The sequence below is a fragment of the Paracoccidioides lutzii genome, assembly GCF_000150705.2.
Source record: "Paracoccidioides lutzii Pb01 unplaced genomic scaffold supercont2.9, whole genome shotgun sequence".
Lineage (NCBI taxonomy): Eukaryota > Fungi > Ascomycota > Eurotiomycetes > Onygenales > Ajellomycetaceae > Paracoccidioides > Paracoccidioides lutzii.
In genome coordinates this window covers 960,012-976,559 of record NW_015440955.1, presented here as the reverse complement: position 1 = coordinate 976,559, position 16,548 = coordinate 960,012, and the positions used below count along the sequence as shown (strand labels likewise).

Below are 16,548 nucleotides of genomic sequence, written 5' to 3'. Positions count from 1 at the left end.
ACGGGCTCAGATCCAGACTGTCGCAAAAAGGGCGGAACCAACGAGATCTAACCGTGCCGATCATAAATTGATTTGAGCCAACGGCATGGAATCTTCCGCTGATGGGAATCCCACCTCCACCTGCCTAGAGTTGACCAGCTCCGGTCTAAATTCCCTAGGTCTGTCACATATGGCACCCGAAGGTAGATAGCGCTCACAATCCAGCCTGAGGCGCTCAATAAAAGATGATAGCCAAAAATTACTTGGAAGACTTTCACAACCGCCTCTGGACGTAATGTCCCTGCTGAGGGAGAAAGAAAGCGTCCACAAGATCGTATGACAAGATCCAAATAAAACAAAATGAAAAGGAAACATACAAAACTAGTAGGTACGGGCACTACGGTGTGTACCTCTTCTTTACGAACCAAAATGACGCCAACCGACTTGTAAAATTGCCACTGAGAGAAACCAAATCTGGAGACACTTTTCCGGGGCTAAAGTTCAATGATTGACGGATCGAAAGTTACCATCGAAAGAGGCGCAAACAGGTGTGATGAGATATGGCGACTAGAACAGAAAAGGTAAAGGTAAAGAAAACGTGAAAAAAGAGTGGTGGGAGGTGAATGAAGTGCCAAAAAAAAATAAAAAGAAAAAAGAATGAAAAAAAGAACGAGAGACGCATAGGAACAAGGAAAAAGAAACGCGAAAGGATTGGGACGAAAGGAAATACGGTTGGAAATGTCAGCAGTGGTTTGGATGTAGAAGATACCCGTGGATGGAGGAGTCTCTATCAACCAGAAAGATGATTTGAGGATATAATATTGACTGAAGCTATTGATGAATCAATCAAGGCTTAGCGATCAACTCTGGATGATATATTATTAAATTCCATCATGCGGGTCATAACAAGGCTGGCACAGGGTCCGGGAGTAAAGCCTGAACATGAGGACCAAAGGTGCTCGGAGTCGTCGCGTTGGAAACACCCTCCGACTCGTGTTGGGGTTGGGTTTGGAGTCCATGATGCTAATCTCGGGAAATGGAAGGGCGGGCCTCTTTTAGTAAACATTTTTTTTATATATATATTTTATTAAGAAATTATAAGTGGCCCTGAGAAGAAGGGAAGACTCGGGCATTGGGAGGTCCATGGACTGTGGATATTGTGAGAGTGGATAATATCCGCACCCTCGCCTCTCCCCCCCGTTCCTCAACAGGAAAAATGGCAGGGAATGGCAAACTCTCCAGGGAGCGTGATTTGCGGCGATGAGCTCTAGTTCTGCCAGCGCTTCCAATATGCTCCGCAGGAGGTAGTATTCGTAGTGGAGATCATGGTCAGTGCTCATTGCTCATGGGACTCCATAGTCCAAGGGGAAATTGCTCAGGCTAGTTTTGAAGCTGGAAACAGTAATAATAATAATAGGAAATGGACAGCAGATTGACGCTACAGGGTAATGGCTCGGCACTACTGGGCACTGATGGGATGGATCGTCCACTAAACATCAGCAGAAATTCTCCTCCATGCCAAATACAGGACTCGGCTAGGTGACAAAGGCTGAACTGGAGGAACCAGTGGCTTCTGCTTGCTGCTTCAACTTGGCTCTCCTGATCTGCTTTGACGTCGATCATCTTTGCCTAGCATTGGCGGACAATTAACCTATGAAAATAGCCAATCACAATACGGGCCACCGATCCCGAGCTTCCACTATTTGCTGTGTTATCGAACGGGGAGTCAGGAAAGACGAATAGTCAATCGGATATTTTTCACTATGGCTGGCTGACCCCGATCAAGACCGGTTCTCGGATTTTGGTCCTTTGACAGCGAACAGTGAACAGTGCACCAAATGCAAATGCCACCACCACTTCAAGCAGGGAATGAAGGACAGCCTGGTGGCTTGCATGGGTCCACGATTTGGGTGAGGTTGCAGATGTCAGTATATTAGTGACACCCAACCTAAGCAGGGAAGATGGAACCCAATCCAGATAACCTGGGTGAGGAAGTTAATGTAATACAATCGAGAAAAGGAGAATTATGGTTCCTGAACAGTAGAATGGGGTCTAGATATATTGCGGACGATGTGGCCCCTTGTACGGAGCAGCTGAAACTTCAATCGTTCGAAGAGCGTGTGAGGAAGAAGAAGATAAAGATTCTTGAAGGGAGTGAAAACTTAGTCGCTGAGGGCTTTGTTGTGTCCGAAAGCGGAAGTGAGGGAGGGTAGCTTTTCTATGGTAGTTACCTAGCACCCGCAGGCAAACAACGCGAATCTTGAGGTACCACCTGTGAAACTACTCCCGGGTTGACACGCGGGAAGAAGACGACAGACGTCTTATATTTTGTATTTCTTTCTTTTTGCTTGAGCAGGTAGTTATGGAGTACATTGGTGGCTATGACAGTTAATGTTCTTATTCTACCTGCCACAGGGGCATCACAAATAAATTCCATAATAGCAAATTTCAAAGGTCGCGATGGAAGAACGATGGTACCGTGGCCGTGGCCTGTGGGATCGCCAACCATGCAAGATATAACTGCGCTTTCAGTTCATCACTAACGCGATATCATTGTAGTTAATCCGTACATACATGCCACTACATGATCAGCACAGCCAAAAAGGTTACAATCGCCGTCGTCTTACAACGCGGGTTCAAGTCTTTGATCCCTTTCCGGCCACCCAGTCCTGTTTCCATCGCAGCACAGCCCCAGATCAAGCTTCGATGATAATCAATGGTGCAAACATTTCTTTGAAAGATTACCGTGTATTGTGTGACTTGCTGTTCGTCTACAACAAGCGGGACCTAGTTTTCGGGGTTAGGCTTTAGAAAAGCTTCTTTGAGCTTTGTGGTAACAAAGTGCGGACAGTTAGCCGCCCCGATGCATCGGTCTTGACATTAACCCGTTTCCAAACTCGCTGTGACTTGCCGTTTGAATTTCCCCATCATCGTCATCGCAATCGACAATCACTGACAATGGGATGCGCTTGACGGTAGAACCATGGAAGAATGTATAGGGACCATGTGTGCCCTTCACACTGTCAGAAGAAGGCGAGAAAATGGGTTCAATCAATGACCCCCACGAAATACCGGACTGCTAAGAATCCTACATCCGATTAGCGAAGTCAAACTTGAACACCCAGATGGCGGTCTCTCCATGTTGTCTAATTGGTGCGAGTCAGTCCATACATACGTCGTAGAGATAAAAGAAACTGACCGGAAAATGACTTTAGATAGAGTGGGGGAGTTGTGTCCATCAAAGCACATAACCTTGGGTCACCAGAGCGAAATTCAATGCCTCTATGTTAGCTATCCAGTTGTGTCCAATGGCGCGTGGACAGGGAACGCAGGATAAGAGGGATCGACAAAAAGATATCCGTTCGCCTCAGCCAACCTCTTGGGAGAAGGCATCCCTAATAATGGTCAAAGCACCCACGGCACGATACCACCGAATAAATGGATTCAATGCGTCGCCATTATGATAGCATGCCTGTATTTAAGCAACATTAGCGACAATGGAGTTTGGAATAGGTAACTGTGCTTCTCCAGAATATTCCGACTTTACGCCTCTCATCTCAGTGGCTGAAGCGGGATTACTTGGTGCCACATTTCCAACTAGGGGTGTCAGGTATGTATGTTCGGAAACTGGTGTGTGTGCATACTTTATCACACAGATGAATTTTTATTAGAGTGTGTGCAGAGTAGGTCAAGGTGGCTACCTGATTTGTTTGTACTGTGCCTACTGCATACAGGAAAACACAGCGAATACAAATACATGCAGCCCATCCCTTTTCGAGCTATCAAATCATTGATCCAGGAACTTTCCCAAGAAATACCAATGAACCAAGATATGGAGGAACAAAGGGTATCCGGTACCACCACATTATCGGATGCATTATTGTCGATGTGTTTATGGGCCCTTCCCCGCCCCGGTTGTTGTCCTGCATGATTGATCGTCGGCAACGCCATGGGTCTGTCGTGACTCGTTGCAGCATTTTGATACTATTTTCAGTGGTCGTTGACTTGGGGAAATAAGACCCTGAACAGCTTGAGCTGATAGGATGAATATTCGCGGAAAAGAAAAGAGCGTGGTTATAATATTAAGTTACAACTGCTCAACCAGTCAAATGATTGTTCACTCCTGGTTTTGGGAAACGTGCAATGACGATCAGTCGGTGCCATGGAATGCACTGTCAATCCTCCAGAGTCTCAATCATGATCCACTGTTCACACTATAAGGGAATGTCCCGTGCCTTGACTCCATGTTCCCAGTCAATACCCGTCTCATCCTAGCCTTCGTTATTTATCCAAGAGGCTTGGAAATATGCACCATACATGCATACGGCGCACACTAACAAATGATCATGCGCCGCTCCGATAGCCCTGAGTTTATACAAAGAGACTTGATCTCCAGAGACACTCACTTTGAGCCGGCAGCATTTTGCAACCCTGAACTCATACTAAATGGATAGTACTGAGCCAAGGCGTAGGGAACAGTGAGCGAGGTGTTGTATAAACGTCAAAAGCCATATCTACTCAAGATGTTAACTGGGTGCAGAGAGGGTTCGGAACACATTCACCTTCAAAATTGGGATGAACATTTTCCTCTGGGGCTCGGCGTCGACAACTAGAAACCTAAGGAAACCAAAGTTTTGCAGCGTCTCCAAGCTCCCTCAAGTATTCTTCAGGTTTCTGTTGGGGCTCCTGTAAATTCAGAAGCCAATCCGCTGCCCAATATCTATGTCTGCTATTTGGAGGAGGGAATGCCAGAATTATACCTACCCTCGACCCAAATGCTGAAAGCCAAAGTTAAAACCACAGCCGGCACAGTTGCTTCAAGCCCCATTCTCTCAAATCATCGCATGCTATGGATGTGATCCATTTTACTTACAGCGATGTGGAAATATTTTTGCGATGTGGTTGCTGCAAAAAAGTTGGAGCTTCGTCGTTTATAATGACCTCGATGTTTGCTTTCCTTCCCACCCGTCTCGGTTCCAGTCTGAAGTTGAAGGCCTGGTTCATGCGCTGTAATCCCATTCAGATCTTTATATGAGCTCTTGGCCACTAACTGATGGTAGCTGCCGCTGGTGAAAATGTTGACACCGCGGCGACATGAGGAGATCGCCATGGTCAACCTCTATGATTCCCAGGAAAGTTTGGCATTGTTCCCTCAAAAGAAGGATGGACTTCATAATCCCTGAAACAGTGCTCCCTACGTCCTGAGCTGTTTTTGGAACCAAAAACGAGCACATGTTAATGCCACCGAAGTTCGTTCAGTTATTGCTTTTCTTTTCTTTTGCCCGATGGTCTGTAACTAGTTATCTGATTGGCTGCTACTGATAACGCTAACTTCGAATTCATACCAGGGTAGTTTTACTCCTCCGTACGGAGTAAATATATATATATATATATATATGTATGTATGTATGTATGTATGTGTGTATGTATGTCATAGCCAACAGGACGTCCGCCATGCAAGGCGAATGATGATTTCAGGGAAATAATACGTATTCCGGGGTAGCCAAAGGTTAATAATTATTGGTCGAGGCGGAATATGTACTCCGTAGCTGCGGAAGATATATATATCCCTGACTAATACTTAGAGAAAGTTCCAGTGACAGCTGTCCTATCATCTGCAGCGAACTAACCAAGGATCGTTCAATCTTGTTTCTTCAAAAGGCTTTCCTTTCCCCTTCAGGCTTCCGCCGACCGACGACCTTGACATCAGAGATTAAATCCCCCTTGCCAATGGCGACTGCTGAGCTTCAAAGGTTGTCATCATGACAAATCGGGCATTGGTTCTTGGTCCTTCCCCTTGTCTCACTCTGATTCTTCATCGCGGGGGGTTTTATTTGGTGCGGCTCGCCCCAATTTACTTTTTCTCCTCATCATTAATTAGACTTTCGGGATATCGAGAGCCCCACACCCCCATAGCCTCAGAGCCCCCATATTCCGCTAGGAGCTTTTTCTGGGGTTTTGGTTATATTAATAGAGAGTGCAACCTCGCAATAAGAGGCGTCCTATCCCGAGCAATATCCGAATGTCCTCAAAATAACCTGCACAGCACAATAAAGGGCATGAGACTATCGGGACAGCAAAAGCAGAAGTTTTACGGAGTAGAGTGAGTGAGACAAAAACAAAAATACTTGGACCCTGGAAAAACACTAGCTAACTAGTTATTTATGAAAGCTCTTCCAGATAACTAAGCACAGAGTTATACAGGTATCTCCAGAGTTACGGAGATCCGCACGGATTTTGATAATCGTTCATCGCATTCTCCCAAATTTAGACATACGAATCATTGGTGTGTAAAAAAGGAAAGATGCTTTCCACCACAACCCCTTACTCAAAAATAGATGCAACTAACTGGGAATGCAACATTTTAAAAGGAATTTTTGTCAACGGTTTCACCGGAGTAGGCCTTCTGGAATTTTTTTGCTCCTGTATTTGACGGGATAGTTTTGGTGACCAAGGGATTATTTAGGTATCCAAACTACATCTAGAACGGAGTATCATGGCGATATTCTGTCATACATGCTCGGAAGACGTGTGAGAAGGAGGAATATGAAGCTTGTTTCAATGCCGACTTTGATGCCACCACCTAATCCCACATTTTGAGAGACCAAGGACTTTCAAAGGGAAAACTTGCCTCTTAGTTCTCGGATCAACGGAAATCCTCGATAAATTAAGACTAAGAACTTTGATTTCGCTCTAAAAGTGAAGGTGTGCATGTACTTTTCAGCCAGCCCTCCTTGAAACCAGCATGGACTGAATAAGTTCAATTCAGCGTGCTATTTTGTCTACCTTGCTTTGTGTTTTGGTAGGTGGACTGTCGACTTAGTGGTGGCGAATTTTGAAATCTCCAACCAATAAGCTGCACAACGAAAAGAATAGATTTCTCTGGGGATTTTGTATTATTGGACCTATCAAAATGCACGAAATGCGTTGAATCAAAAAAAAAAAACTCTGCCCAATAATGGCCCGTCAATTCTAGATTGCCTGCACGATGGGAGCAATTCTTCCATCACAAACTAACAAACTAACAAACAACACTCTGGAAATGGGGGTTCACATCCCAAACCTTCACCTTTGGCAGCTGACACGTTTTTTGCCTCACACGGCTTTGGAGATCTCCATCTGCTCTCTGATTCGGAGACACTCGGGGGACTCTTATGTCAATTGTCTCCTAAGTTGTCGTAAGAGAGAGAGTGACTTCACGAATGGGAATTTCTGACCCCCAAGGAAGATCCAATGAACCGTGAGGCCTTGTTGGGTTATTGTTATTTCCTGCATGGCGCAGCGTTCTAAGATAACTGACACAAACTTTTGGCTATCTCTCTCTCAAAAGATTTGCTTTGGAAGAAAGTTGATGATCTTGAGATGATTCAAACCGATGACCTCAGCCCCCATGAACTACTGGAGTTTGTTAAAATTCCGCTGTCGGAGTTTTGTGTCCGTTGTCTGCAACCAGGCGCACTGCGAACCCCCATAACGAGGGCTGTTCGTATCCATAGCTATCCATCGTCTCGTTTTCAGTGTGGTTGGAGCATGGAGCAAGGTGTCAATTGGGTTTGTCACAACATAAATAAGCTAACTAAACTCAGCACGAAAGTTTCGCTTCTTTCTACCTGCTATCTTCTTATATTTAATATATTTAATAGCCTTGTTTTTCCTTTACACTCCCCTATATCTGCTAAGGGCCCGTGGAGGATATATCACCACCATTTTCCATCAGAACGGCAGAGAATCCACAAACCAATAATCAACAATGTTATATTCTATTCATGAGGATAGCATTTGGCAGCAGTTCAATACATATATTCTCAATCAGCACCCGTAGAGAAGCCGGATATGCCTATTTGGTTTGGCTGGACTGTTATGGGCAGCTGGCGAAGTCGTGCCCCCGCATTACCCATTCCGGGAATATAAAGTGTTTCCGCTGCTTGGAAGGAAGCCTCTTAAATATTGAGATCTACACAATGCGCAATAAACATAGAGGGAAAATAAGGCAGGCAGAAGCATATTTGATGACGTTGTGTGTTCTCAAGATTTTTCTTCAGAATGTAAACAGCCTTTGTCATTTAAAGTTCGCTTGCAGAGGTTCGAGTGGTTTTTAACTTCTGCATTCCCTGCTTTTTACCAGCCGTTCCAGGCAACGGACAGGAATGGGAGCTTTTAAATATTTTCTAGAATCTAAAGCAATTGTCCTGGTTATTGATTGATAAGAGATGACTCGGTAATGGAAGATCAGACTTCTACCTACATACCATCCGGCTTTCCTGTCAAACCATCCATTGCATCCACTGGTGGAAGCCCAGAAATCTCCATTCCCTTATCATCTAAACCGAGAAACAGGGAACAAGTGCGTAATAGAGAATTATCGGAGAAGAATTACTACTGATTCAAATGCCGACCATGCCATCCAACTAAACTACCAAATAGTTCAGATGACGTTGAAATTCCCGGCCGTTCTTAAAGATCGGAATCCATGTTGAACGGAATGGAGGGGAAATTTTCTGGTTTATAGAGCATTGTTTTGGAAATGATTTGATATGTTCCGTAAGTAAAGGTGGCGAACTGTTGGGGATTGGTATCCACACAGAAAAGAATGAACAATTTCAGCAATTGATATTCGCATGGGGATTGTCTGAGACTTGATCCTCAAAAGCGATCAGGAAACCATTATACGTCCCACCAAGCCCCGATTAACTATGGTCAAAAAACCCCAGCCAGCATCAGAAATGACAGACCTTTAAAGACATCTGTAATGGATGTCGTTAAGTGAATCCTTTCCACCTGACATAACGTCATTGTCTTTTGTATGGATCAAAGGCTCTTTTATGGACCTTGGGCAGAGCTGTTCCTGATAGATGATGTTTAGGTCTAGATAATTAATATATTCTCCAGTCACTAGTCAAGGGGCGTAGTGAGGAGCTTGCGGTTTCTTTTTGGATCAGGTGTCTCTTCAACTCTCAAGATAGGTAAAAGCTGTTCTGAGTCCAGAGTTGGGGGCATAGCAGATGTAAGAAGTTTCAATGGCTCAACTTGTTATTTTTATTTATATATTTTAGTTTTTAAATCCTGAGCGGCGTCCCAAAGTCTTCGGCAAGCACGTTTGACCCGGGAATATTGTTAAAAAGACGTGACGGACATAGGTTGGGATACTCGAGAGACAGTGCTGTTTCGAATTGTTTCAAAATGTTTCTCCCAGATATAAATAGCTATCAGTTAACGCCCTTCTTGGGTTAGCAGTGGCTGCGCACAGGAGATACAATAGATGAAAACTTACTACACACTCTGTGTCCTATATATATCCACATCAACACCACTCCGAAAGCATCTTCTAGAGAATTGTCGGATTCAAAATAAGTTCAGCACGACATAAGTGATAAGGTCGATATTTTTTCCATTACTATGGAAAACCTGTACTGCGGATGAAGGAGGACGAGTTGATTGCCTGAAGGGATTTGGCCTGCTGGCAGTAACGCGCAATGTAGCAGGCGAAGGGCTTGGAGTGTCAAAATCGATCTATATGGGTCGAACAAGCGAGCGAGGAACATAGTGTGCGGCACAGTAGGAGCATTTGTAAGCGTATAATAAAGAAGACGATGCAATCAATTGTATTTTAACGACAATAGCAACTAAATATACTCGCTTCAAAAGAAAAACCACGTTCCAATCCGCTTAGCTTTCTCTTGCAGGGTAAGCTCTTCAAAAGGCTTCTTCGCCCGTAGCTCCGCTGCCAAAGTCCCTTCGGCGCCGCCATCGTACCGGTCAGTGACTAAGTCCATCTCCTCCAGGCTCACAAACTTCGTCCCCTTCACCAGTTTCCAAGTGACGAACATTGCGATCATAACTGGTAATTGAATGTAAAAGCTAACAAAATCGACTCCGTTGAATCTAGGGCGGAAAGAACTCCAGCCCTGGACAAGAATAATGAAGCCGTTAAGAAATATGGAGGCAATCGGGCCATAGGGGTAAGCCCAGTTTTTGAATGGGAGGAGATGCTCCATGTTTTGACGCCTGATGGCGCCGCGGAATCGTAGCGAGGCAATGCCAATTGCCATCCAAGACAGTTGATTGGAAACTCCAACGATGCTGTGGCAGGAACATTAGAAAATGGTTTGACATTTTGAAAAACGTATGCTTCTCCTTTTTTGGGGCTTTTATTTTGCATGTGCAAAATCGCTGATGACTCTGCGATTCTTGCTTTATGGGAAAACGGGGGGTAAAACTTGTTCAACTTACTTTTGCAGCCAAATCCACAGCTGCCCAGCGCCGATATAACTAGCTCCAAAACACAGTGCGCTGAAAGAGGAGGTAACAAGCACCGCAACCCATGGAACCCGATTTCGATTTAACTTCCCCAAAAACGCCGGGGCATGGCGATCCACAGCTAATGCATACATAAGTCGAGACCCAGCAAACAAAGCATGGTTGCCGGCGGATATAACAGACGTCATGATCACTGCATTGATGAAACTTCCAGCCACCCTGCTCCCAGCCTGCTGGAAAACAATGGTGAAGGGGCTAGTGTTGGCGTTCCTATTTGAAAGGCCAGGAAAGGTGTACGGGACGTTCAAGCCGATAATCAGCACGCCAATGACATAGAATATTAATATACGCCAAAACACATTGCGAATCACTCTCGGGAGAGTTACAGCTGGATCTTTTGTCTCTCCTGCAGTGACTGCGATAGATTCAGTTCCACCACTGTAGGGAAAAGAATGTCAGTTCGCTTTGCTGCCACGTTGGTCATTATCAACACATTACTCACTAGGCAAATGCAGCAGTGACAAAAACGGATGCAAATCCACCAGCACCACCTACAAAGGGGGCGTCTCCGATGGTCCAATTCTTTCCCCCGATGTATTTTCTTTCAACGTTACCACCCAAATTGACCACAATTCCAAGGATAATAAAAATCTAGAGATAGATTGTTAGGATATGAAATAATTAATATCTCTCGCTGACTTACCACAATAGTGCTAACTTTCAGAAGACTGAGCCAGTATTCCATCTATTCGGGAATTTGTCATATTAGCAAATGTTTTCAGAATATCATCAGAAACGAGATTCCCTTACCTCGCCGTACGCTCGGACTGTGACAATATTAAGCCCAATCAGAATGAAAAGAAAAATCAAACTTAAAGCCCATCCCGGAAAGTTATCCGTCCAATATCTCAATAAAAGCTGCAGTGCGACAAGATCCGCCGCCGTAGCCACGGCGTCATTAAACCAGTAGTTCCACGTTAAAGCAAATCCAAAAGCATCATCGACGAAGCGGCTGGAGTCTCATTCTGTCAGCATCTCGTTCACCAGTTTAACGTGCAAAGAGAGGCGGCACTTTACCCTGAATATGTGCAAAACGATCCAGCAATAGGGATGAAGGCCGTCATTTCTCCAAGCGACAGCAGGGTTAAGAATACGATGCCCCCCACAATAGAATACGCGATCAACATCGATGCAGGTCCACCAGTTGCCAATGATTTTCCCGTTCCTAAAAATAAACCCGTGCCAATGGTGCCTGCGATGGCTATCATTTGGACCTGTCGAGCAGATAGCTTGCGCGAAAGCTTGTCCGCCACCACCACCGGGGCCTGCGGGTTCTCCAAGGCCAACACCTTTTCAACATCATGGTTGCGATCGGATGTCGGAGGGACGGATTCCATGGCGTATAAATCCGCCGGTTGGAACGGCGAGCGGGTAACAGACGAACTAGCGCGTGGGAGAGAATCTATGGGCGTTTGTGGTGTTTTTCTTTCTTTTTCTCTCTCTCTTTTTTTTTTTTGTCTCAGCTTTACAAAGTCACGGCGGATCAATAGACGAATTGGTGCGCGGGAGAGAAACTCCAGGTGTTTGTGGTGTTTTCTTTCTTTCTGTTTCTCTCTCTCTCTCTTTTTTCTCTCAGCTTTGCGAAGCCCGGGGGGGGTAACAGACAAACTGGTGCGCGGGAGAGAACCTCCGGGCGTGTAGTGGCTTTTTATTTTTATATATTTATTAATTTTTGTTTTTGTGTTTTTGTTTTTTTTTTTTTTTTTGTTGTTTTGTTTTGTTTTGAGATTTTCTATCAGCTTTGCGAAGCTATGGCGGATTGTGCAGTATTAAATAGACAATATATGACGAGCAAGAAGCAAACTTGACATTTGGACGGTTGAGTAGCTAACCTCGATGCGCTCTAAGTATAGTTCATAGGGGGTGCAGCCGAGGGTTAAATAAACTTTTTGAGGTTGAGCTTAAATGTATGAGCAGTCTGTCCCATAACCAAGGAACGTGCAAAGCCTAAGATAGAGCAGCTCTCAATCAGAATGCGAACGTTTTAGGTTCAATTGCGTGATCACTAATGAGATCGCAACATGAACCCTACCTCGCACGAAAGAGCTAGGGCAAAAACATCCGGCCCCTAGCTACCGGCAGAACTTCGGCTGACAAAGTTTTAACCCCGGGCTCGGGAGGGGTAAATGGCCGACGGAAGCGCCGCTGATCGCCCAAAAGCTTCTGCACAGCCGCCAAGATGCAGCCCCAGTGGCGACGGCTTGGGGGCAGGCATCACGCCAAGGATCAAGGTTGGTCTCGGCGATCGTTGGCTACGGCGGAAAATGCAACCCTGATTTGCGATATTGTCTTCCAAGAATTTCTCAGGAACACCAAAATCCACGAGATGTTCTCTTTCCAGACAGGGGAGGAGAGGGTCTAGATTGCAGTTGATTATCATCGAAAAGCCCGGTATGGAGCGGCTATCGCGTTGTGTGCTCTGCTTATGGGAAGGCGCAAAAAAAAGAAAAAGGAAAAAGGAAAAAGAAAAAGGGAATTAATTTACAATCCCATGAGCTTCATTTTAACCAAGTAATCCAGCAGCTAGTGATTCCAAATCCTCCAGGGTTTGAACTTCGACAGGCCCGTCGACGTCGGCATTTTCACGGTGTTTTGAGCGGCTACTGCTTCTCTTCAAGTTCTTACCATCCTCGTCTTCAGGTGAGTCTTGGAACCATTTCTTTTGCTTCTTGCTCGGATGGATTTCTTCTCCTGCAGAGTCATGCTCATCCTGTGAAGCCTTGGCAAAGCGATCTCTAGTTGTAGTTTCGTCGACCGGAGCAAGGACTGCCCCCCCTCCACCCTCTGTTGCTTCTCTCTCTGCCCGGGCCCGTTCCTTTCTTTTCTCCTTCTTTTCCCTCTTTTTCTGTTTCGCAATTTCTTTGTCTCTGATATCAGCAAGGCGAGTCCTCTCCGCTTCGAGTTCGAGGAACTTGGTCCGTTGCGTATCTGCAGGGCCCCGTTTTTTGAAGTCATCTTCATCCTCCATTTCGTACACTTCGTGCGGGTTCCCATCGTCATCGAAGACTAGTTTCGATCCTTTGCCCTTGTATTTGAGAAGCTTCTTCTTTGATTTGAGGAGCTTCTCTCGCCGGTGTGAATCGATAAGAAGCTGCTCGCTACTAGATAGCTGTACTGCTTTGATGTCAGGTTTCGATGTGATGGAGTCATCACCTGAGACTGTACCAAGGTTATCATCGCCCGCGTCGAATCGACGTTTCACAGACAGAAAATCATTATCTTCATCTGCGTCTGCTTTGGAATGATCAAGCGCGTTGCCCGTGATCCCGCCATTGTCCTCGTTAATTAATTTGGAGTAATGCTCGGTGAGAACGTCTTGGTTTCGCCGTTCAAACATGCGATCGTACTTCGTTCTCACAGGTTCTTCCTTTTCCTTCTTGCGATGTTCACCGTCGGTGTCCGTTTCGTCTCCGCTTGACAATGCTGCTAATTGTCGTGAAGCGTTCTTCCTCTTTTTGGTGTCTTCACCTTTGATAAACTTGATCCGCGGAGCACCAGGCAGACCTAAACTTTCAGCATACTCTTCCAGGGGCAAGTCTTTCACTACAAAAACTTCTTTGTCCTTCTGAACATGAATGGATTTGACATAAGATATAAAGGCCTTTTGTCCAAGGTATTTCAACGCTGGATCCTTAAAACACATATTCTGTAGCTGGTTTTTAATACTCTGTTGTTTCTTCGTACGAACATTGATTTTCTCGATGGGAATTTTCCTTTGCTCGAGTCTCTTCAGCATCGCAGCCTCCTCAGTGGGATCTAAGAAGAGAACGGCTCGTCCATTCCGTTCGTAGCGTGCAGTTCTGCCGGCGCGGTGGATGTATGTATCTGCATCCTCCGGGCAATCAACCTGGATAACCCAATCGACGGCAGGGAAATCTAAACCCCTCGCTGCAATATCCGTAGCAAATAGACACGCATGCTTAGCTACGGAAAATTTCTTCGTGATATCCACTCTGGCACCTTGCTTCTGACGTCCGTGTAAATGCAGTAGGGATATACCAGGTTGCATATGTCTGAAGGACTCGTATACAAACCGAACTTGCTTCCCGGAAGAAAAGAAGACCATGATTTTGGATTTCAGACTACTCCGTATAAAGCTCCATAATGTATCTAGCTTCTCAGGAAGAGGCGTGACAATATAATTCTGATGAAGTTTGGCAGGGGTAGCGCTGGATGCAGCTTCATGAACGGATATGTACTCTGGATCCCGCAGGCTCAAGCGCGCAAGGTCCGACACTTTTTGAGTCTGCGTTGCACTAAACAGCATGGTTTGTCGTTCCTTTGGTAAATGCTCGACGATGGCGTCAACGGTGTTTTGGAACCCCATATCCATAATTCGATCCGCCTCATCAAGCACAAGTAGTTGAATACGATTTGTATCAAAAGCCGCAGTCTGATCCATATGTTGCAACATGCGCCCAGGAGTGCATACCAAAATGTTCATCCTCCCTAAGCGTTCCTGTTCCTCCTGCAAGCTCTTTCCACCAATAACCAGCCCAGCAGAAAAGGAATGATGACGACCAATCTTCCTCAAGACCTCAAATATTTGAATCGCCAATTCGCGGGTAGGTGAGAGCACCAGTGCCCCCAGTCCATCGTATTCCGTCCACTGCTTGCGATAGAGGAGTTCCAAAAGGGGAACCAGAAATGCAAGTGTTTTCCCGCTGCCGGTCTTCGCGGCACCTAGAATATCCCGTCCTTTGAGAGCATGGGGTAGTGCCTTGGCCTGAATACTGGTCAATGTTTTAAAATGAGACGCTGAGAGACCATCTAGGGAAGCCTCTGAGAGAGGTAGATCAGAGAATGCCTCAACTGGAGCTTTCACATCCAGCTCGTCGACTCGTTGCTTCAGTGTTGTGAGATCCATCTCTTCTCGTTTTCGTTTTAGGCTTCTGGCATTGTCACGAGCATGTTTGGAATGAGAGCTATTCCGACTATGACGTGAGGGTGCCATTGCTGGAGTAGGGCGCCACACTTTTGCGTCGCGAGCTATATTAAATTTTGTTCTATCCTATGCTGCAGAGAAATTTGAACTGTGATAAGAGTGTTTGGGACCTTTTTTATATTTTTTGATTTTTAATATTTTCATTTTTTTCACTCTGGGCGGAGCTCAAACTAGTTAACTTGTATCTCTGCTTAGTCATCTGCTTGGCATTACTGTATTTGCAGCAGCAGCTCAAGTAAAGAAATGCGCATCAACCTGCAGGGAATAATATCAAACATCACTCTTGAATTAATTTAGTAGGAATCAAGGGATTTTATCGACATGGCTAGCGATGAATTGGATGCACTTGATGCCCTGGACAGAGAGGCGTCGGAATTCACCAAAGTATGAGCAGAAGCTCGTTGCGTTCCCCTCCTAGTTCTGGTTTACTGACAATGAGATTCCTGCAGGATGCGGAAATTGATCGCATTAGAAAAGCATTCCAACTCGATGCGTAAGAGACTTCCAGTTGCAATATTTAAGCGCAAAGCAAAATGTTTCTGCCAGATCATGACGCGTCTAACTCTCATCACACAGTTATGCGGTCCTCGATCTCCAACCAGGTGTCCCAGACTCAGACATTAAGAATCAATATCGCAGGAAATCCCTTCTCATACATCCGGATAAATCCTCAAACCCTGCGGCGCCCGATGCCTTTGATCGTCTAAAGAAGGCACAAACGACTCTGCTAGATGAGAAAGCACGGGCTCACCTCGACGAGTGTATTGCCGATGCACGAAGACTATTAATCAGAGAACACAAATACACGCTTGACTCCCCAGAGCTAAAAACGGAAGAGTTCAAAGTGGAATGGCGGAAGAAGACTGTCGAGGTTCTAGTTGAAGAGGAAGCGAGACGGAGACGGCGGTTAAAGGCGCAAATGCAGGAGGAAGGTAGGGAGAAAAAGAAAGAGGAAGAAGAGATGGAGATGAGGAAACGGAAGAGAGCGGAAGAGAAGGCCTGGGAAGAGTCACGCGAGGAGCGGATTGGGAGCTGGAGGAATTGGCAGAAGGGGAAGTCAGAGAAGGCGGAAGGGGGGAAGAAGAAAAAGATGAAAGTGTTAGGATGATTCATGAATCGCATGCTCTCGAGTGGATAGGTGGGATCCGTGCCTCTTTAAAGAGTTTATCTTTTAACATCTTGCAGGGGTTGGTCGATCAAATGGCGTTACTTTATTCAAATGGCGTTACTTTATTTTAACATTTCAAGTGAACGGAGTTTATGATTGGGAGGATTATTCAGATTCTATCGAATATGCATTAAATAAT

General features: G+C 45.4%; 4 protein-coding genes across 4 annotated transcripts; 1 reads left to right on the top strand and 3 right to left on the bottom strand.

Moving 5' to 3' along the window:
- Positions 1-2,830: 2,830 nt before the first annotated feature.
- Positions 2,831-5,089, bottom strand: PAAG_03967 (hypothetical protein; the record flags this gene model as incomplete). Its single annotated transcript, XM_015845116.1, has 3 exons — positions 2,831-3,058; positions 3,356-3,451; positions 4,853-5,089. 3 exons carry the CDS (start codon positions 5,087-5,089, stop codon positions 2,831-2,833), a joined length of 561 nt encoding a protein of 186 aa, XP_015702205.1.
- Positions 5,090-9,617: 4,528 nt separating this feature from the next.
- On the bottom strand, positions 9,618-11,633 carry PAAG_03965 (high-affinity permease for basic amino acids; the record flags this gene model as incomplete). The annotated part of the gene is made up of 6 exons (XM_002794326.2): positions 9,618-10,059; positions 10,210-10,674; positions 10,739-10,887; positions 10,940-10,981; positions 11,047-11,248; positions 11,314-11,633. The coding sequence occupies 6 exons, from the start codon at positions 11,631-11,633 to the stop codon at positions 9,618-9,620; spliced, it is 1,620 nt and encodes a 539-aa protein (XP_002794372.1).
- Positions 11,634-12,799: 1,166 nt separating this feature from the next.
- Positions 12,800-15,250, bottom strand: PAAG_03964 (ATP-dependent RNA helicase DBP4; the record flags this gene model as incomplete). Its single annotated transcript, XM_002794325.1, has 1 exon — positions 12,800-15,250. The coding sequence occupies one exon, from the start codon at positions 15,248-15,250 to the stop codon at positions 12,800-12,802; it is 2,451 nt and encodes an 816-aa protein (XP_002794371.1).
- Positions 15,251-15,562: 312 nt separating this feature from the next.
- Positions 15,563-16,349, top strand: PAAG_03963 (DnaJ domain-containing protein; the record flags this gene model as incomplete). The annotated part of the gene is made up of 3 exons (XM_002794324.2): positions 15,563-15,625; positions 15,691-15,734; positions 15,818-16,349. 3 exons carry the CDS (start codon positions 15,563-15,565, stop codon positions 16,347-16,349), a joined length of 639 nt encoding a protein of 212 aa, XP_002794370.1.
- Between the last annotated feature and the right edge of the window lie 199 nt (positions 16,350-16,548).